Source organism: Dermacentor albipictus, chromosome 3, assembly GCF_038994185.2.
Source record: "Dermacentor albipictus isolate Rhodes 1998 colony chromosome 3, USDA_Dalb.pri_finalv2, whole genome shotgun sequence".
Classification (NCBI taxonomy): domain Eukaryota; kingdom Metazoa; phylum Arthropoda; class Arachnida; order Ixodida; family Ixodidae; genus Dermacentor; species Dermacentor albipictus.
In genome coordinates, this window is record NC_091823.1 from 71,607,325 (window position 1) to 71,628,752 (window position 21,428).

General features: G+C 44.9%; 2 protein-coding genes across 3 annotated transcripts; one reads left to right on the forward strand and one right to left on the reverse strand.

The window, feature by feature from the left end:
• Positions 1 to 1,678: 1,678 nt before the first annotated feature.
• On the forward strand, positions 1,679 to 5,887 carry EMC1 (ER membrane protein complex subunit 1). The gene is made up of 2 exons (XM_065430201.2): positions 1,679 to 1,778; positions 2,425 to 5,887. Exon 2 carries the CDS (start codon positions 2,774 to 2,776, stop codon positions 5,618 to 5,620), a length of 2,847 nt encoding a protein of 948 aa, XP_065286273.1. The 5' UTR covers positions 1,679 to 1,778; positions 2,425 to 2,773; the 3' UTR covers positions 5,621 to 5,887.
• Positions 5,864 to 17,240, reverse strand: LOC135900673 (uncharacterized). Of its 2 annotated transcripts, none has more exons than XM_065430203.1 (4): positions 17,049 to 17,240; positions 16,911 to 16,975; positions 7,365 to 7,526; positions 5,864 to 5,920 (listed from the first exon to the last, which is right to left on the reverse strand). In XM_065430203.1, exons 1-3 carry the CDS (start codon positions 17,223 to 17,225, stop codon positions 7,400 to 7,402), a joined length of 369 nt encoding a protein of 122 aa, XP_065286275.1. In that variant the 5' UTR covers positions 17,226 to 17,240; the 3' UTR covers positions 5,864 to 5,920; positions 7,365 to 7,399. The 2 variants fall into 2 exon arrangements, with proteins under 2 accessions (XP_065286275.1, XP_065286274.1); XM_065430202.1 differs by having other exon boundaries at positions 16,911 to 16,978.
• Between the last annotated feature and the right edge of the window lie 4,188 nt (positions 17,241 to 21,428).

Consider the following 21,428-nt stretch of genomic DNA (forward strand, 5'->3'; position numbering starts at 1 on the left):
GTAGGTTGCGAAGTGAGTGGGAAAATAAAGTAACCTTTTAAATGAATCCTTATTCTGAATTTTTTTCCGGTGTATGTCATGGAGGTTCAGCGCATTTCACAGTTTTTACAATATTCATTCGCATAGCGTACCAGTTTGCCATCAAAATAAGTAGATTTTGATAGCTCGTTAATTGTTTTTCTTTGTATGTGTATGGCAGCCTGGATGGCAGCATGGGATAATATCCATTGATTTGGAATAATTAAGGTGAAATTAAACGACCCAAATCAACAGTAGCTTCCGGCGCCTGCTGTCGATCCCCTGGTGAGCTGACATGAGGAGGCGTTTTCGAGCCACATCCGTACCACCCACTCCCCTGACGCTGCAAGTTCAACTCAGTAGAGAGGAATCGGCCTTTTCCACGCACTTGAGCTAGTGCACAGAACATTCCACTTGTCTGTGGGCGAGCGGTAGCGTGGCCTTCGAGATTTTGAGGTGCTGGAACGACTTCATCTCGGAGGTCATGCAAAAGTGGTGTGCGTAAAACTTGGTCGCAATGTTACGTCATGGACGTCATGTTTTGAACATTTTAACACCACCTAATATGTAAAGTTCAAAAAATGACGCCCATGCGTGTTTCCGGCTCTGCAACTGCTTTCGGTGCCTGCAGCCGGAAAGAGCATATATAGTTTTCTAGATTCGTTTTTTGTACTCATAGGGACACTGCGAGTCTTCGGGGCGTACGATAACGCAAATGGTGTTTGAGGCTCGAGCTAGTTGCCTAAGGACAAAAACCATACCGGAGCAAATATTCGCAACAAGCTGAGGCATGTGTCTGCTGCAGCAATAATCGGGAGACCACTCAGCACATGCTAATGGAATGCGAAGGCATACATAGCATGCACGTGAAGTCACATCCGCTGCTGTCGTCTGCTTACCGCTACCTTCCGCCATCTTGGGGTACCTTATCAACAGGCGCGCGCATAGGCCTATAGGTTCCCCAAGATAACGCTGCCGTAAACCGGAAGTCACGGAGTATCGTTGACTGACGTACGTGCGTACTATGTATTCACCCAATGAGACCCGAAGGTAACGTACACCCTCCAGAAGCGCTTAGGTTTAAAATGGACGGAAGCAGCAGCTGGTCAGCATTCGAGATAAGCAGGACACGTTTAGAGTATTGGTGGAAAAACAGCAGGGAAGAGATTGACACGACCTACTGAAAACACGGTGTAGATCAGTGACACGACAGGATCCGTTGCATAGGTAGCGGTACAAGATAGAGAAGTTTTGAGGAAGAGAAAAAAATATTTAAAAAGTGTATAAAAAATGCCAGAATGAAAAGCATGTATTGCACACCTGATTAACTCAAGCAGGCTAGGCGATTATTTGTCGCCGCCCCGTCTTAAAGGGAATACCGATAAATTATCAGCAGCAGCAGCAGCGGCGGCGGCAGCGCAGACATCACTTATGTGAAAAGCCCCTAATAAAAATGAATTACTTTATCACTTCATGACCAGTTTAATTAAGTACTACTAGAAAACCATGGCGCAAGGTAGAGTAGTTCCTACTTTTTTTCCCTTCTCTCCTGCTACCATTACTCTGAACAAGTGATGTCCAAAACCTGATGTCTATCACGTGTCCCCAGCTTCCGCGCTCAATTCTCCCAAATGGAGCCGGTAAAAGCATAGCCTTCGAAGATCCGCGCCGTCGCTGATCTCTCCTTCAAGGCGGTGGGGGGAGAGCGATGGTTCCTCTATGGTGAAGAGATTACAAAGTAGGCAAGCGTAGCGTATTAGGTGAGTTGACACTGCATAATTTCGTATGTGTAGTGCACTGTAAACGAAGATAAAAGAGACAGGATCATGCAAAGTGGAAGTGGTGTCCGAGCCCCGCGGCGTTTCGATCTTCCTCATCCTGCTTGTACCGAGGGCGCATAGAACAAAAATGAGCAAAGGCTGTGAGATGGAGCATGTCATGCATGCACAATGCAACCTAAAAAAAAAAGAATGGCTGTGAGATGCGGTTTGTGTGCATTACGAAACGTCGCGTTAAGAAGCAACGCACTCTTTTTGTCAGGCGCGTTTCAACTTCATAACACTCAGATAAAACACTGCATGTGTGATGGCTATGCGTCACTTAATCGATTACCCTTGTTGTCCGTACAAAACGCAAACAATGCTGCGGCAAAGCGACAAAATCTCGGAGGCCATCGTTTCAGCGTACTGCGTTCAATATTACTTGCTGCCAGAGAAGCGTAACATCTTGCTCAAGAGCCATAATTCATTGCAGTGCAAACCCTTATTCTACCGCATAACATTTTTGGCATACAATAGGTGCTGTTCAAAACTTGACGTCTATCACATATCTTTGTCTCCCAAAACTGTTTCCTCCAGATGCAATGAGTAAAAGCATAGCCTTTGAGATCTGTATTTATTTTTTCAGACGGCGCTACAATTGGGGCGTTGCCTCATGCAGTGACAACGAGACACCGCCTCGAACTTGGAACTTCCTTCTCAACGAACTCTCCTCAGGCTACATATGTGCATAACAGAGACGTAAATACGCTTGATTTTGCATACTGAGCCGGATATTTCAAAGGCACCAAAGGTGTTCTTGCTTTTCCTTGCCCGCTTTAGCCGGCAAACAATACGTATACTGGCAACATTGACAGTTTTTCTGGTTTCCGTCGAAATCATTGCGTGCTGCCGACATGGGTATCGCGTCCGTGTTTTACACGTTGTAATGCGGTGATCGATTCCCGGTGTGGTTTTATGTGCCTAATTTGCCTTCAATGAAGGGAAGTACGTACCAGATGCTTTCCAGACTTCTTTTAGCTATTTTAGTTGCTATCTCAACAGTGCGGCTGAGCGAATTTGGCGCATATGCTCTGTACGAAGACCAAGCAGGAAAGTTGGACTGGCGGCAACGATTCATCGGGAAGCCTCTGTACGTGTATGCTGATCACGGCTCGGTTGGCCCTAATCAACGCATCGTGGTTGCGACCGAAAAGAATGTGCTCGCCTCTCTTAACACTCGGAACGGAGCCCTGACGTGGAGGCAGGTGCTGGAACAGGATGGCAGCATGCACGCAGTCTCCTCGTCCGGCGATCTCATTACTGTCTCGGGCAACGCACCCTACGTTCGGGCATGGGACGTCCATACTGGAGTGCTTCAGTGGGAGAAGACTCTTCCGCACAGCTCCGCCCCCCTGGTCAGGTACGACGTTAATTCTCACGCAAGCGAGCTCACGACGGTCGAAGTATATCCGGGTCAGCACGTCGTCGCAACCGTCTACAACCTTCGAAATGGTGAAATGAAAACATCTCCCTTAGTTTCGGCCCCATGGATTACTGATCGGACTGACTGCCGGCTTGTGGAACACAAGTATTTGGCGTGTCTCGACACCGTAGTTTCTACGATTCGAGTGATGGCACTGGGCGAGTCAGCAGCTTTTCGCGACGTTCCGTTGTCCTCTCTGGGCATCCAGCTTGACGACCCAACCGCCGCTCCGGTCTTACAGCCAATAGAGGGTCCAACACAGGCACATGAAGATTCGTACCTCGCGTTGCGCATGCCAGACCGTGGTTTCGCTTTGTTGCGAATCACGAAAACAGGGGTGAGGCTCGCACAGATGTTCCCGAATGCTACTCACCTTATCAGTATGGGGGACGGTTGGCAAGGTGCTCGAAAATCGTTGGGATACGCGGCTGGCAGCCCACGGGATGAGCTCCCATGCATGGGTGTAGTTGAACGACTACAAAACGGCATCAGCAAGGTTTTCGTATATGAATTGGTTGATGGCAACTGGCATCAGAAAGAAGACTATGAGGGCCAGTTTGCGATTCCACCGACTATGGCGCAGGCAACCAGTATTCATCTGCTGCCTTTCCTACTCAAGGATCTGAAACCTGCTTATAAAACGCTTGTGATTACCGAAGATGATGCTGTGCTTCTTTTTCACCAACAGGGCCGTCTGTTATGGACGAGGGAAGAGGCCTTGGCATCAGTTCTTGCAGCACAATTTATCGACCTGCCTCTTTCAGAGACAGATGCCAAGATTGAGCAAGAATTTGGAGATGGCAATGCAAATGTGCTGGCCATGTTTCTTACACGCATAACAATGCAGCTGTGCCAGTTACAGAGCTTGCTGCTAGGTTTATTTGCCAGCCTCAGTGGAACTATAGGCCAACCAGAAGCAGGTGTGACTTCGCGGGATCTGACACGTGACAAATTTGGCTTCAACAAAGTTATATTGCTGAGCACTGCTGCTCAGAAGTTGTTTGCTTTGAACAACAGAAATGGTCAGATAGTGTGGAGCCAGCATTTCCCAGAGTTGCACCCCCTGAACAGTGCCGGCACTAAGAAACTCCCAATCTTTGTTCAGAGGACAACTGCACATTATCCGCACCCACCTCGTTGCACAGTACTCGGGAAGCACAGTTCTGGCAACGGTTACTTGGTTTCAGTGAATCCCATAACAGGAGTTATCTTGGACACACAAGAACTTCCTTACCACATTCAACAGATATCATCGCTACCTTTTCTTGATGATGAGTATACCAGGGGCCTCCTTTTCTTAGATAGCAAACTTGGTGTGCACACATACCCAAGCTCTGCTAAAAAGCTTGTTTATGAGCATCGTGACACACAGTATCTCTTCACTGCTGATCCTGTCACTGGAAATCTTGTTGGATATAGTCTCAGGCCATCAACCCCTACAAGGCTTGCAGTAGAAACTGTGTGGGCAGTGTCGGTTCAAAGTGAAGGACAGAACATTACACACATCGTGATGCGCAATCCATTAGAGCATGTTCATTCGCAAGGCCGGGTGATGGGTGACCGTAGTGTTCTGTATAAATACTTGAACCCGAATTTGGTTGCGGTTGTGACTGAGGGCACTGACAATGTCCACAAGGTTACCAGTGTGACCGTGCACCTGATTGACGTCATCACTGGAGCGTTCGTTTACTCAGGAAGCCACAAGAGAGCTAGGGGTCCTGTCCACATAGTGCACACTGAGAACTGGATTGTCTACTGTTACCATAACGAAAAGTCTCGTCGGGCTGAAATATCCGTGATTGAACTTTATGAAGGTGCAGTGCAGAGCAACACTTCTGCATTTTCATCATTCAACTCGCCACCAGGAGCTATTGTAGAACATCAAAGTTATGTGTTTCCAAGCTCAATAGATGCCATGGTTGACACTGTCACAGAAAAGGGAATCACAAGCAAACATGTTCTTCTAGCCCTTCCATCAGGAGCTATTTTGGAACTACCAAAGGCACTTTTGGATCCACGAAGACCTATCACACCAACAGCCCTGCACCGGGAAGAAGGACTTGTGCCATACATGCCTGAACTACCCATCAATGCTGAGCACATAGTAAATTACAACCAGTCTGTTGCTAGAGTAGCAGGATTTGCAACAGCTGCTTCGGGACTAGAATCTACCTGTCTGGTAGTTGCTTATGGACTTGACATTTTCTATACTAGAGTTGCACCGTCTAAAACATTCGACATACTGAAGGATGATTTTGACCATGTGTTGATATCAGTTGTGCTTACAATACTTATCCTGGTTTCGTACATCAGCAAGCGGTTTTCTGCACGAAAAGCACTAAGAGCAGCCTGGAAGTAGTGTTTCATTACTAGGAAGACAGCTGCTTAATATTGCAGGGATACTGCATGAACAAGATGGACTTGCTTCCATTTCCATCACTTTGTGCTGCAAGCCTCATTCTGCACAACTGTTTGCACCTGTGTGTTTGTTTCACCATCATGGACACTTGTGCATTGAACATTTGTGTTGTTACGATATGCTGTTTATTCAAGGGCTTAGGCTGGTGTGATAGGTATGTTGTTTCAAGAAAAGTATGCTGAATACAGCCTTGCAGTGATGTCTTTATTAGTGTCCCATTTGAAGAGGCTGGTACATTTTCTGAAATTTAAGAAGAAGCAGATCATGAGCAGAATATTTCTTTGTCTCCTAATCTAGCTCTCTCATTGTAATTAAATTTGTTGCTGATGCTAATATATTTTCCTTGCCTTTTAAAGTCTTTTAGTTTTACCAAAGATGGCATGTTTCCTTGCTTCTGGTACTAAAAGCATTTGTAAATACCAACATAAACGTACAGGTTATGACCATGTTAAATTATTAATTTAGCTTAGCAGAACGTAGCTTCCGTGCATTTATGTTTATAAGCAGGGCATTAGACTGAGGTAGTTCTGTATACTTTTGATTGCACTTCATTTTCAGCACATGCAATTCTACTTTTGCTACAGATCAAAGATGTGCCAACAACATTGTTTTTTGCTTGGGCTGTGCCTGGTTTTGTTTAATCATACGATTTTTTTTTCTGTTTCCCTTATGCCTTAGCATATAGCCTATGAGGAACATATCATACAGTGCAATACATTAGCACAGCACATGCATATTGTCATGTTCATTGACTTTCAGGCATGTGCTTTCGTGTTAATATTACTCCGGTTTAATTTAGGCACAGAGATGCATGCCATCAAGAGGGAAAAATTCTTGCTCTTTGTATGTAAAGATTTATGTGCAATTATACTTAAATACCAGACCTTCATTGTGCTTTTAATTCAACATTATGCTGTTTACTTTATGCCCTTTTCATAGAGCGCACTCTGAATCATCAGACCCACGATCTGTGTTTCTTGATCTTAGAATGAGTGACAATCTATTGCTGTCTCGTTGATAGATCTTTTTCTGTGTAATTTGGGCTTCTTGTGACACGAGATTCAGGTTGATGCCATACTGTGATAATAGGTATTTGTCGACATACAAACATTAGGGACGTTTAGCATGTCCGGTATCCGGGAGAGCGCAGGCGGTTTTCCGGTTTAGCGGGGGCGTAAAGGTGAGCGGCCCGATCGGTGGCGCCAGCTGGTGACGCAAAGCTCAACGACACAACCACAGAGCTAATTACTGTATTCTGCTTAGCTGCTGGGGTAAATATTCGACAGTGGTGTAATCGTGTTCACAATTACGCCGCTGCCAAAAATTTGCATGAGTGGCGAAGCAGGATATGGTGAGTTACTGCAGTTTTAGCTATGCGTTTGTCTGGTTGAGCTCTACAACACCAGGCGGCTTCACCGCTCACGTTTACTCCCCGACCATCCGGTAACCCGCCCAAACCGCTCCCGTTTACCGGATTAGCGTACAAGCTAAACGTCTCTATTACTGCTGACCATATCACGTTGGAGGACCCATCTGGAAAGTGCTTATCCAAATTGCTGCTCATTCTGTTCAGTTGACTGATTTAATTAGTATACATTGAAGGCAACTCTCTTGAATACAACCAACTGAATCTAACGCCACTCCAGCAGTGCTGGAAGATGCTAAGCATTCCACAAACACTTACATGGGAAAAAGGCAGGCTGTCGCTTGCAAAAGTGCTTAGGAGAGCTTGACATAGGCAGCATAGCCCAAGATCACCAGGGCTCCAGCCAGAATGAGCAGTGTCAGTGTTCCAAACGTGTAGACAGCTCTGTCGGGGATCACAGGCTCTGCAGCCCACATTGCCCTGCATGGCAGAGAGTCGGCCGTTTAAGGGGTGTACTGTATGCATGCTGACTCAAGGAAACAATCTGACAAAGTGTGTGGCGCTTCATTCGGGGTAGGGAATATTGTCTGTGGCACAATCAACTTGAAATATTCGTGAAACCAAAAAAATCTTTGTAACTGGTTTCTTTGATACCCAAGTCACACAGGGCACTTGAGATTGTGATTGAGGCCGATCTAGATCGAAAGTCGTGATCTCTATTGGTCCCGTTTCTCTGTCTGCGCAAAGGAGCCCATTTCGGTGAAGAAAGTTGATTCGATCAGACTCAATCGCAATTAATAGTGTCCCATGTGAGTCTGGTATCAGGAACATTCGGTAAATAAGTTTCGGAATTTATTTTCACCCGGAAACTTTATTGCCAAAAAAAGGATACACCATGGGATCATGAGCTATACACCTTGCACTATTTTCCCACATAGCCGCCACCAACATTGAGACATTCGTTGTGGTGTGCAATCAGTTTGAAGAAACCGGCCTGGTAAAACTTGGTGCCGTGCGATGCAAGTCCTGAGACATGACCTCTTCACCATACCGAGTTGAAGGCGTTCATGGATGACAGACAATAGTTTCGCGTGCCCATTCGTACCCAATAACAGCACGCATCTCCATTGGCAACCATGTTGTTGGCACACGTCTTTCTGCCATCACGATTTGTACTCAAATAACCTCGAGCACGCCAGTCTGCTGCTACCCTCTCTTCTTCAGCGCTCTGCAAATGTGTTATTCCTCCTCTGCTGATGCTCCTTCCATCGTTGAACCAGCAGCAGGTGTGGATTCGTATGTCGATTGTTTGTTCCACCTGGTGTACCATCTTCTCTTTTAAAAAATGATGAAACTTACTTTTGGGATGTCCATCGTATTAAATGGGATGTTTTATCAAAAACAAAATTTTTTAAAATCACCTATAACATTTGTACACTTCTACTTCTTCAGCTAGATTACCCTCACTGGCAAACGTATGCACAATAAATATAAGTGAAGATTTAACAGATTAGCAAACATTTGCTAATTAACTTTTAAACTACTTACTTTATGCCACATATTGCAATTTATCATTTGTAGCTGGTGACTTTTAAAGTAGTATCCGCTTACAACATATTCTATGGATGACACTGGTTTCAAGATATGCATTCCTGAAGTTTGCAATGAAATGCATTGGTGTTCCAGTAACATTTGACCTTCAGTGCATTTTTATGACAAGGTTGACCACTTATCTCAAAACTGGTGCTAGCTTCAAAATTTGTTGCAAGTGTATGTACCTTGTGAGATTACTAGCTTGAATTCATGTATTGCTAAATGTGTGCTAAAGTAATAAGTTGAAAAGTTTATTAGTAAAACTTGTTATTTAGCCATTTATAAATTACGGGGTTTTACGTGCTGAAACCATGATCTGATTATGAGGCACGGCGTAGTAAGAGACTCCGTGAAATTCGGACCACCTGGGGTTCTTTAACGTGCAAATAAATCCAATTACACGGGTGTTTTTGCATTTCGCCCCCATCGAAATGCGGCCACCGTGGTTGGGATTCGATCCCGCGACCTCACGCTCAGCAGCCCAACACCATAGCCACTAAGCAACCTCGGCGGGTTTTAGCCGATTATGCCTATTTATTTTCAGTGTAAGTAGTCTATACCTCTTCAGGTATTGCAGCTTAATAAGTATACTTGTGCTAAAAGCCACAAATGAGTTCTAAAAATTCAGTTAATGTTAAAACACCAGGTATATGGATTTACCATAAAACTGCCACGCATGAATATTTGTTCACCTGCCAAAGTGCTACCCTCTCCTGTTTTGTTTCGCTGCCTTGGCAGCGCCATTATTTTGAATAGTTCCTTTTCAGAACAAGCTCAGTATTACGACTATTTGCAGAGCCTGCGTTGAAGAATCTAGTGACAGCAAAAAATTAGAGAATGTATTCAACTTTGTTTTTCTTTTTTACTTATATATCCCTACTATACACCACGTTGTAATTGTACACTTATCTATAAGCCACGCTTCGCAATCCAATCGCTTAACAAGCACAGCCTGCAGTCACTGTTTGATCCCAAGTACAGGCTTCTAACCTGACTATATCAACTGAGAAATGTCCGCTCAATTTAATTATTAAATTGGTGAAAGCAAGGGAAAAAAAAGCAAGCACTTTTGGTCCACAAAAGGCGAAAAGAAGGGTTAAGGACGGTGCGGAGCACAAATTTCTGTCTCGAGATATTTCGTACACCTGCACCGTTCGCAACAGAAAATCTTGTAAGGAGTTAACTTGCGCTAGTTGGTAAAGAGCTTCGCACTCGCCCGTGTCTTCTTCGCTGTTTTCAATAAATTTGGGTCCGCTGTTTCAGGAACTCCCTTATTATGCCCAAGTGGGTGTCATATACACGACCATTGTGTCAGCCTGGCATGTTATCGCTGAGAGGCCGCAAAGTGTCGCAACCAACCTGTTCATCATGAAGGATACGAAATGGTGCTTAGCTTCTACGAAGACAAGATAGCCAAGGGCTCCACCCTCCTGGAATCACACCGATAATGCAAGGTCTTGCACAACGCTGAATGGAACACATAAATATAGGCGCGATAAATTCTGAGAGGCCGTAAAATGTTTCGTCTCCTTGAATTTTATTGCAGTGAGCTTTTCGGCTTGGCATGCGCAAGATACATTTATGATCACTGACTGGATAGTGCGCACGTGATTAGTTTTTCTCTTAAGGATGTGGTGTTGTTTCACTAAGTTCTTGCGCTCACGAAATGCTCTCTGTGGCCGAAAAAAGCGAGCTTAAGCTCAAGAATCAATTCTGAACAATACAACGCATCTATCTCCATCTGTCACAGATGTGAACCGCAGGGATCGGGTATATATAAAATTAGAGTATGTGGTTTTACGTGCCAAAACCACGTTCTGATTATGAGGCACGCCGTAGTGGAGGACTCCGGAAATTTCGACAACTTGGGGTTCTTTAACGTGCACCTAAATTAAATACACGGGTGTTTTCGCATTTCGCCCCCATCGAAATGCGGCCGCCGCGGCCGGGATTCGATCCCGCGACCTTGTGCTAACACCATAGCCATTGAGCAACCACGGCGGGTGTCGGGTATGTATAGTTCTCCTAAAAACAGTGAACATTCACGGTGTATATCGTGGCGAAGTTCGCCTGGAGTACAAAAAGCGATGAGACACCCTATTCTTGGTGGAGGCGGCGGGCAATGTTAGCATTGCGCTACCGCCTACTGCTCAGGCTAGCCTGTTAGCGCCGCTAATGTGTATAAGTCGGCAGCGGCAAATGTGTCCGACCGCAGTATCAGAGAAAACTGATTTTCCGGGCAGTTTGTCGTCGTAGTCATAAGACCACACACCACTGTGTTGTTCGCACAATAAATCCTGGGGCTCTACGCGCCAAAACCACGATATCGCGCACGCTGTAGTGGGGGACTCCTAAGTAATTCTGAGCGCCTGGGTGTCTTTAGCACGCACCTCAATGTAAGTACACTTTAGACTGGAAATCCGAATACCAGGCTTCGTCTCGGATCCCGTGGTCCGTAAACTTTTGGCGCCGACTATACCTGCTGCAGAATTCATTAGCGCGCGTAAAGGCTGGCGTGCAGTCGGATATACCGGTACGGTAAACAGGAGCGCCATTTTCAACCATGCTAATGTGTCTTCTTACACCAAAATTATTGTTAGAACTTATATAGACTGCAACAGAGGCGGAAAGTTTCATTTTGCCGGGGGGGAGGGAGTGAGGGCGCTGGGGTCCGACCAGCTTTCTGAACCATGTATGTATGTATGTACGTACGTACGTACGTATGTATGTATGTATGTACGTATGTATGTATGTATGTATGTATGTATGTGTATTTCTTGCACTTGAAGAAACTTCGTTTGACCTTGAAGAATTGTTCACTGAAGTGACGGCCTTATATGGTAATTTACAAGATCTCATACTAGGAGACAGTTTAAATTTCACAGCCTGAGTACTTTCGTACCATCAAGAATCTGGCATCTCTTGGTGGTGTAATCGAATTCCTTCGTGTAATTGTCTTACACTTCGCTATCACTAATACTGCTTCACCTTTCCGGTGAAACTGCAGCCGCTCTGTCTTTCTTTTTCTTCTTCTGTGAGTCCCAGTATAAGCACTACTGCGCATGGCTGCTGTTGATTATTATTTCGAGTGAATGCGGCTTGGCCTCATTTCCATTTATACAATGTGCCCCAATTATCGTGTACTACGTCTTTAAAAAAGAGCAATTGCGTTACTCGAAGAAAACATAGTGCATATTGTTTTCAGTACAGTGGAGTAGCCGCCAGTAATTTTTTCGTTACGGATATTTAGGTAATTGTAATTATCTAGCTCGAGAAGTATTGTCCAGTTAATAAAGTGTCAATGATGCATTTTTAGGCACCACTATTTGACATCTAACTGGGGTGTTTTCAGCGACGCACTAATTGTGTACTAATTTATTCCGAGAGTCCTCCTTCGCTATTTCTTGAAGCTGCCGGTTTGTCTCAGGTTTTCATAATGTCTGATTATAGTCAATGCGTTTGGTCTACCACCACAGTTCCATAACTGATATATACTTGCGCCCCTCCTCTTGTTGCCATTTGCCGCTCCCATGTTTACCTTCTGCTCATTATATAGAAAGAGATAGCGACTGGGACGAAACAAAACGCACCTATAAACCTTTTGCACTGACGTTGTCAATTCGCTTTTGTGGTGATAGGTTTTGTGGCAAAAAAAAAAGGAAGAGAAACACCATCCGTGCAGTTTATCTACGCTGAGACAACAGCTATCACAGCTTGTTTCCAACTAACACGAAACGCGTAGTGTTACTTCAGCCGGGGCGTGGCAGATAAGGAACTATAACTCGATCGCGGCGTTTCTCTTTATTTCCTTTATTTCGTTCTCGATAACACGGAGGGAGCCTGTTGGAGGGCGCTGCTTTATTTAGTTATTTTGAACATACTGCGAATACCAAGAAGGGATTATTGCAAGGAGGGCAAGAAACGTACAATACAAAAAATACGAATCGAAGAGTGAGTATACAGGCGGACTAATTTCTTGTGGAGTAGTGAAACTATTACAATGTTGTTGTTCGCGGAGAACATACAATATTAGTCATCAAGAGTACGTCATCAATATGCACAAATACAAGGGGTGGTACAAAGTGAATTAGGCTACATATATATTTTTTGTGCTTTATATAATTTTTACAGAGATGAGAATGATTTAAGGAAGCCATAAACAACAATTAACAACTTTTTTAGTGGTATTTGTAACACAGTGGAATACGGTGGGCAAGTCATGTCTGCGAGGCATGTAGGTGAATCTCATAAGACTGTAAAAAGGCATCTAGTGATGGACTGAGGATAATATGTGGAGGTAAGTTGTTCCATTCTCTGGTTGAGAGTGGAAAGAATGAAAATCTAAAACAGTCGGTACTAAAACCGTAATTTTGTAGTGATTGGGGACGATTATGACGTGTTTGCCTAGTTTCAGATTTAGTCAAGTAGCAGGAGCTATCTATAAACAACATCTATAATTATATGATGCGGGTAGTAGCCACGTAGCATTTTCCATATTTCGCGGGGTTTACTTATCAGTCGGGAAAATTTGTACGCAAACTGTACGTCACTGAAAACACGGCAGTTAGCTGTCCCTTGGTTGTGCCTACAAATGTCCCGTTGACACTTTCATAATTAGGATAGTACGTCTCGAGTTAGACAATTAGACAATTATTTACAGTTACCTAATTAAATCCCAGTTACAAAAAAATTACTGGCAGCTACTTCGCTGTACTGGAAACAATATTCACTAGGTTTTCTCCGAGTAACGCATCGCTCTTTTTTTTTAAATCTTGGTGCATGATAGTTAATCGGGACACCCTGTATATATTTATGACCTCTGCAGGCAAGTGACGTTTCCATCCCTAATAAATGTTGTAAATTATTAGAAGTGTTTTTTTTTCATGAGTCGTTAGCATTGCTTACTGAAAAGAGAAGCCATACGAACATACGTATCATTGACGTGCATTTCACACGCCGTTGATAAAAGTCTGCCGAAGGGGTCACTGAAGTCTACAGGTATTTTGGGGGGCAAAAAAAAAAAGCACGCAAAGCAATTTGAAGCGAGGTGAACATACAGCAACATATTCATTCTCTAGGCATAGACTATCCATACGTTTAGATATAATTGTTAATTGTCTACCTCCTTCTCTTGCAAAAATGTGACTAGCTTTATCCTGCGAATATATTTAAATATATTGTGTATGTGCATGGTGTTTACAGTGAAAATTTAAAACAATGTTGAAGTGAGAAAATACAAATGAGACAGCCGCCGCTGATGCTTCTAATGCGCTTGTCTTCCTATTGTCAGGATTTGCACAAAAAAGTGCGAATTAAAAGCTGTGCACGTCCGCGCCAATAATGAAGCAGTAAGCTATTGGCCACAATAAAATTGTAACTGAAAAGATCGAGGCAACTCAAAAGAAACCTCAGATGATCTAGGTGACAAAACTCTGGCAATGACACTTAAGGTGAGAGGGGGGGGGGGGGGTTGATCCCTGCCTTACCGGGGAGGGGGGGTTCGGAGGGGGCTCGGGCCCAGGAGCCCCTCCCCCGCTCCTTTAGTCGGCGCCTATGGAGTGCAATGCAAAGGGCAGCAATTTTGTTAACTACCGTGGAATGACATGGATCAGGCTCATGCCGTTCAACAAGAGGAGCAGCATCAGGACTTCAACACGTATTCATTCGATTTCGCCCTCTCGATAATTGCCGATTTCTTCCACTTGCACCTGCACTGCGGAAATTTTCGTCGAATTCCTGCAAAAAAATAAGCGCTGCAAAATCCGAGGCCTTGTCGTAATGCATGCATGTTATAACAATTAAAACTGGCCGCGGCGCGATGACGAAATCGTGATACGTTCCATGGCGGATTATTATTATTATTATTATTATTATTATTATTATTATTATTATTATTATTATTATTATTATTATTATTATTATTATTATTATTATTATTATTATTATTATTATTATTATAAACATATATTTCGGCATTTCAAAGGCGGAGCAGGGAAATCAGACGCCAAGTAGAGGTTTCGAGCAGTCGAGAAGCGCGAGCCAGCCAACCTACAATACAACTGCAGCCATTTAACTCGCAGCTGTGGTTGACTGAACACGTCAGCATCCGTGCCCCCACCTGCCCGTGCGGCAAATACTCGGCGTCTAAATAGATCGAGACCGCGCCCGTGTGTATGGTGTCGCCGGAGCCCACGACGGGGCTGGCAGAGAGCGTTGCTTGCTGCCTGCTGCCGCCGGAACGCTTTCCGCGACACCCGAGTAGACCGCTGCACGGGCTTCCCGCTGACGCGGCGCGCGTTATGCACCACGCTCCATAGGCGGAAAGCTTTCACTGTTTCGGGGAAGGGGGAAGGGCGGCCCTTACACGGGTTTATACGATGAGAATCTTCCTTCTTGCAATTGTCTTGCACTTCGCTATCACTAATACTGTTTCGCCTTTCCGGAGAAACTGCAGCCTCATTCTTTAAGTGCGAGTCCGAGTATAAGCGCTGCTGCGCCTGACTGCTATTGATTTTGATTTCGAGTTAATCCGGCTTGGCCTCATCATATGACCTCTGCACCATAGTGGCGATGTTCCCATCCCTAAACAACGTTGTAAATTATTAGAAGCCTTTATTTTTTTCATGAGTTGTTACCATTGCCTATTGGAAAGAAACAATACTGAGACACACATTCACGTGCATTTCGCACACCGTTGATAAGACTCTGCCGAAGGGGTTGCTGAAGTCTGCAGATATTTTTCAGGGCCAAAAAAAGCACGTAATGCAATTTGAAGTGAGGTGAAGATACAGCAACATATTCCTTCTCTAGGCATAGTCTATATATACCATTAGAAATAATAGTTAGTTGGGTGACCCGCCGTGGTTGCTCAGTGGCTATGGTGCTGGGCTGCTGAGCACGAGGTCGCGCGGGATCGAATCCCAATCACGGCGGCCGCATTTTCGATGGGGGCGAAATGCGACAACACCCGTGTACTTAGATTTAGGTGCACGTTAAAGAACCCCAGGTGGTCGAAATTTCCGATGTCCTCCACTAAGGCGTGCCTCATGATCAGAAAGTGGTTTCGGCAAGGTAAACCCCATAATTTAATTTTAATTACTAATAGTTAGTTGGCTGCATCCTTCCCTTTCAAAAATTTAATAAGCTGTGTCCTTTGTATATATTTAAATATATTGTGTCTGTGTTTGTACACCGGGAATATATTTTAAAATTCTTGAAGTGAAAAAAATACGGATGAGGTTGTCGCCGCTGGTGTTTCTAACGCGTTTGTCCTCCTATCGTCAGGATTTGCAGAAATAAAGCTAAAGTATGAATTAAACGTAGTGCACCTCAAGGCCTAAAATGATGCAGTAAGCTCTTAGCCACAACAAAATTGTAAGTGAAAACGTAGAGACAACTCAGAAGAAGCTTCAAAATGATGTGGGCAACAGAACTCTGGTAATGACGCTCTAGTGTGTGTATGTGTGTGTGCGTGTGTGTGTGTGTGTGTGTGTGTGTGTGTGCGTGCGTGCGTGCGTGTGTGTGTGTGTGTGTGTGTGTGTGTGTGTGTGTGCGCGCGCGCGCGCGCGCGCGCGTGTGTGTGTGTGTGTGTGTGTGTGTGTGTGTGTGTGTGTGTGTGTGTGTGTGTGTGTGTGTGTGTGTGTGTGTGTGTGTGTGTGTGTGTGTGTGTGTGTTAGGGGTGTGAGGGAGTTGGCTTTGACATCGCCGGGGGGGAGGGGCGCTCTGCTCTCCCCTCCAGAAGACATAGGGGGTGGGGGGGGGGTGAGGCTGGAGCCCCGGAGCCCCCCTGTAGTCGGCACCTATGCCACCCGCACATCCTTTCGGGAGAGGCTCCATTGCTGTCAGGTTATATTCCATGGAACGCAGAGCATCACCTTGCACTTTGGACCCGGCTTCAACCGTTCATCCACCCTGAAGCGCGTTAAAGCGAATAGATCGCTCCCAGACACTCCACAGATACAGAAGTGTCGCTAACTCCGTCTGTGGGAGCAGCCTCTTGTTCCATTTCGAGAAAGTAAAGCTGTACAGTTCAGTAGGATGCGCGAAGAGTGTAAATTATACAGTGATTCAAATGAGAAACTAAATCCGTGAGAATGCCGGCGTGTCGTCGTCTGGTCCACACAAACGCTTTGTGATCGTCACTGCATTGCCGCAAGGACCTTTCACCATTGCCTAACTCATCAGCAAAGAGGTGAAAAAAAAAGTCGAATGTTAGAATGCCAACATCGCCTACATGCGTCTGACGCACGCAACCTCTGAGGAAGACCTCACCTGCGGGTGGGCACTTGTGGCTTGGGCTCTGTCAGGCGGACCGTCGAGCTCTCGTACATTGCTGGCTGCTGCATGCGGAGTCGTGTCAAAAAAAATCTCAACCAGTCTCGGAGGGCGGAAAAGAGCGCGCCGCCTCACCTGATCAGAGCGGCGGCAGATCGAGTCGATGACGCTTTGGTCGGATCGTGAAGGAACGCTGCACCAGCTCGGCGGCGACAGTTCCAGCCTTCGTCTTTGTTGTCTTCGAAACACCCAAGCAAAGCTCCGACGGATGCCGCTGCTTGCTCTTTGGATGGCGCTCAGCCGTGACCCCATGCGCGGGCGCGAAATGCAAAGTTACAGCATGAAGGAGGGGAGAGAGCTATATATAATTTTCAATGGAAGAAAGGTGGAGAGGTCGACCTGAGTGAAGCGCCTCTGGCCTGCTACTCCACGCTGAGGGAGTGTTGGGGGAATAACGGAGAAATGACGTTAATAGGAAGGAAAGTGGTGGTATGGTGAATCTGACGATGATGAGGGCTCCACAGCATATATGTTTCCATGCACGCGCACGTGCACACTTCACGCCTCAGCACAGCACAATAATCTTCGCGGGCAGAGGTAGAACTTACTGCAGTGTGGCTAGGAGACTGGAGCATTCATAATTTTTTTCCACTCTTAGCGTCTCTGGCGTACTTAAACCAGACAGTAGTAGCTGCAGGGCGTCGATTATTTGTCGCAGCACGGCTTTGATGACAGAGCCCGATGGTGATATTTAAGTGCACTGTCCTTGCTCGCACTGACAGTCTGAGGCTTGCGGCGGCAAGCGTGGCCGTATACATTCGATTCCGGACTTGCGTGGCTCGCTCAATGGACGACCGAACTTCTTTGTGTCTTAGTATGCGCACGGTTTTCAATTTTTCCAGGGCAGCCTGCGTCGCTACTTCAACTGTGACTTATGTTGTTCTTGGTGGTTATGCGCACTTAGTTAATTCCTTTCGGAACCACACTGCCCAGGTAGGTGTTGAAACTCTGTCTGTGTACGAAATTTAAATTCTTAGAGACGTCGAGAGGTTGTCAAAAGCAATCCTGTAAGTCGGAGTATAGGTGGTCCGTTAGGGCCCTGCTCGCTCACGTCATTGGTTGTCTTGCGGTATTTCCACTTCGGTCGCTTGCCCTCCACAACGATGCATCATGTAACCGCACAAAAACAAGGGACAAAGAAGGAACACATACTGTCCTGTGTGTTCCTTCTTTGTCCCTTGTTTTTGTGCGGTTACATGATGCATACCAATAACGACCACCAACTAGCCCGCTTATCCCTGTTAAACACAACGATGAAGTCGTTGTCGGTGTCCATTGGCTCGCTGCTGAAGAAATAGGAACCGGACATCTCCATGTCAACGTGCCGAGCCTTACAATATATCACTGGGCGACGCAATGGGAAGAGGCGTGCTCAGCGCAAATGATGGCGTGCCGTCTGTCATCGCCTCGAACGGCTTCTCGTCCAAGAAGCACAATTAAGCCTCCACTATGGCAAAACTGTCGCAGTAAGGCAAAAAGCTACGCTTGCTCAGGTCACTTCGTCCACGAAGGAGGGGAAAAGCTTCACAGCAGTGCCCCTCATGATGCTATGTCGTAAATTTTGGTTATGCGCAAGAAATTGGAAAGTGTAGTCGAGACATCATTATCATCATCATCATCATCATCATTCTATTTTATGTTCACTGCAGGACGAAGGCCTCCCCCTGCGATCTCCAATTACACCTGTCCTGCGCCAACCGTTTCCAACTAGCGCCCGCAAATTTTCTCATTTCATCGCCCTACCTAGTCTTTTGCCGTCCTCGACAGCGCTTCCCTTTTCTTGGCACCCATTCTGTAACCCTAATGGTCCACCTGTTATCTTAGCTACGTATTACATGACCTCCCCAGCTCCATTTCTTTCTCTTAATGTCAATTAGAATATCGGCGATCTCCGTTTGTTCTCCGATCCGCACCGTTCTCTTCCTGTCCCTTAACATTACGCCTAACATTCGCCTAACGTTCGATCGGTCTGTGCGAGGTCCTTACCTTTTTTTTAAATTTATTTGTCAATCTCCAAGTTTCTTCCACATATGTTAGCACTGATAAGATGTACTGAATCTACACCTTTCTCTTTAATGATAATGGTGAGCTTCCAGTAAGGATCTGACAATGTCTGCCCTATGCATTTCAACCCATTTTAATTCTTCTGTAAATTTCCTTCTCATGTTCATTGTTCCCCAGTTAGTAAATGGCAGGTAAGCGTGTTCCTTCACAGACTCTAGAGGCTGACTGGCGATCCTGAACACTTGCTCCCTTGCACGCCTTTTCACAATTATCGTTGTCTTCTGCATATTAATCTTCAACCCCACTCGTACACTCTCTCTGTTAAGGTCCTCAATCATTCGTTGTAACTCGTCTGCATTGTTGCTGAATAGAACAATGTCATCGGCAAACCGAAGGCTGCTCAGATATTCGCCGTTAATCCTTACTCACAAGCCTTCCCATTTTAATAGCTTGAATACTTCTTTTAAGCACGTAGTGAACAGCATTGGAGAGAGTGTGTCTCCTTGTCTGACCTCTTTCTTCATAGGCATCTTCATACTTGTCTCGGGTGGAATTATTGTAGCTGTGGACTCTCTGTAGATATTTTCCGAGATATTAACACAAGCGGTTTGTACTCCTTGATTACGTAATGCCTTTATGACTGCTGGTATATCTACTGAATCAAATGCCTTTTCGTAATCTATGAAACCCTTATAGAGAGGCTGATTGTACTCTGCGGATATCTCGATTACCTGATTAGTGAAATGGATGTAATCCATTGTAGAGTATCCCTTCCTGAAGCCACCATGTTCCCTTGGTTGATTAAAGTCCAGTGTTGCCCTTATTCTATTGGAAATTATCTTGGTGAATATTTTATATAATACTGGGAGTAAGCTAACGGGCCTGGAATTTTTCAATTCTTTGAAGTCTTCCTTTTTGTGGATTAGTATAATGTTTGCATTCTCCCAGTTTGCTGGGACCCTTGAAGTCTATAGACGCTTTGTATAGAGAGACGCCAGTTTTTCAAGCATTATGTATCCTCCATCTTTGATTCAAACGATTGTTAGTTCATCTTCTCCTGCCACTCTTCCCCGTTTCATGTCTTGCAAGGCCGTTATAACTTCATCGCTAGTTATAGAAGAAGTCTCTGCAACCTGTTCATTGCTGCTCATAGTGGAGGTATCGTGGCTTTTCTAGGTACTGTACAGGTCATTATAGAATTCTTCCGCTGCTTTTACTATACCTTCGAGATTTCTGATGATATTACCCTGCTTATCTTTCAGTGCATACGCCTTGGTTTGTGCTATGCCAAGTTTCCTTCTCACTGATTTCAGGCTGCGTCCATTTTTTACGGCTTCTTCAGTCTTTCTCACGTTATAATTTCGAATATCACTTATTTTCGCCTTGTTGATCAGTTTTGACAGTTCCGCGAATTCTGTTTTATCTCTTGAGTTGGACACTTTCATTATTTGTCGTTTCTTTATTACCTTTGTTACTTGGGAGAGCTTGTCCACTGGTTGCCTTAGTGCCTTGCCTCCCACTTCAATTGCTGCATCTGAAGCCAGCATCGTTACGGTTTCATTCATTACCTCTATGACATCATCATCATCATCATCATCATCATCATCATCATTATCATCATCTCTCTGTTCTAAGGCTACATATTTGTTTCCAGGTACCAGCCTAAATTTGGCTGCCTTTACCTTTACTGCCTCTAAGCTGACCTGCTTCTTCTTGACCAATTTTACTCTTTCTCTGTGCAAATTGAGGTGAATCCTAGCCCTCACTAACCTGTGATTACTGCACTTTACTCTCCCTAACACTTCTACATCCTGCACTATGCTGGGATCGGCAGAAAGTATGAAATCAATTTCATTTCTTGTTTCACCATTAGTGCTTTTCCAGGCCCACTTTCTGTTGCTACGCTTCCTGAAGAAGGTGTTCATTATTCGCAGCTTATTCCTTCCCGTGAATTCTACCAGCATCTCTCTTCTAGCGTTCCTAGAATCGACGCTGTCTTTGCCAATTCCTTGTTCACCAACCTGCTTTTCCCTCCCTTTTGCATTGAAGTCGCCCTCACCAGTTCTTCTAAGCCTCACCAGTTCTTCTAATCTCAATAAGACCAATGATATCCCAAACAATGCCTGATAGTTCCTCAAAGAGCCCTACTGAGCTAGCTTAGTAGGGCTCTTTGAGGAACTACCAGCCATTGTTTGGGATATCATTGGCCTTATTGAGATTCAACTCACTCAAAAGAGTTCCTCTGAGGAATAGTGTGCGGAAAAAGATTATTTCTGTAAATTATTTCTAAATTTTATTTCGCGAACTTAGATGCCACGCTCTCGTCAATGAGAGATGTATAGTGTGGAGATAACATATATGTCTTGCTTTGTTGATGCCAGTGCGCTCGTAGTAAATATTCTAAATATATATTGCTGGCTCTCCCGTAATTGAGACTAGATGTAAGCATGA

Coding starts and splice junctions, on each gene's coding strand:
- EMC1 (XM_065430201.2), top strand. CDS start 2,774: ATGAAGGGAAGTACGTACCAGATGCTTTCCAGACTTCTTTTAGCTATT.
- LOC135900673 (XM_065430202.1), bottom strand. CDS start 17,225: ATGGGGTCACGGCTGAGCGCCATCCAAAGAGCAAGCAGCGGCATCCGT. Junction 16,979..17,048: donor TCTGCCGCCGCTCTGATCAG/GTGAGGCGGCGC, acceptor CTCCGCATGCAG/CAGCCAGCAATGTACGAGAG. Junction 7,527..16,910: donor CCACAAGTGCCCACCCGCAG/GTGAGGTCTTCC, acceptor TCTGCCATGCAG/GGCAATGTGGGCTGCAGAGC.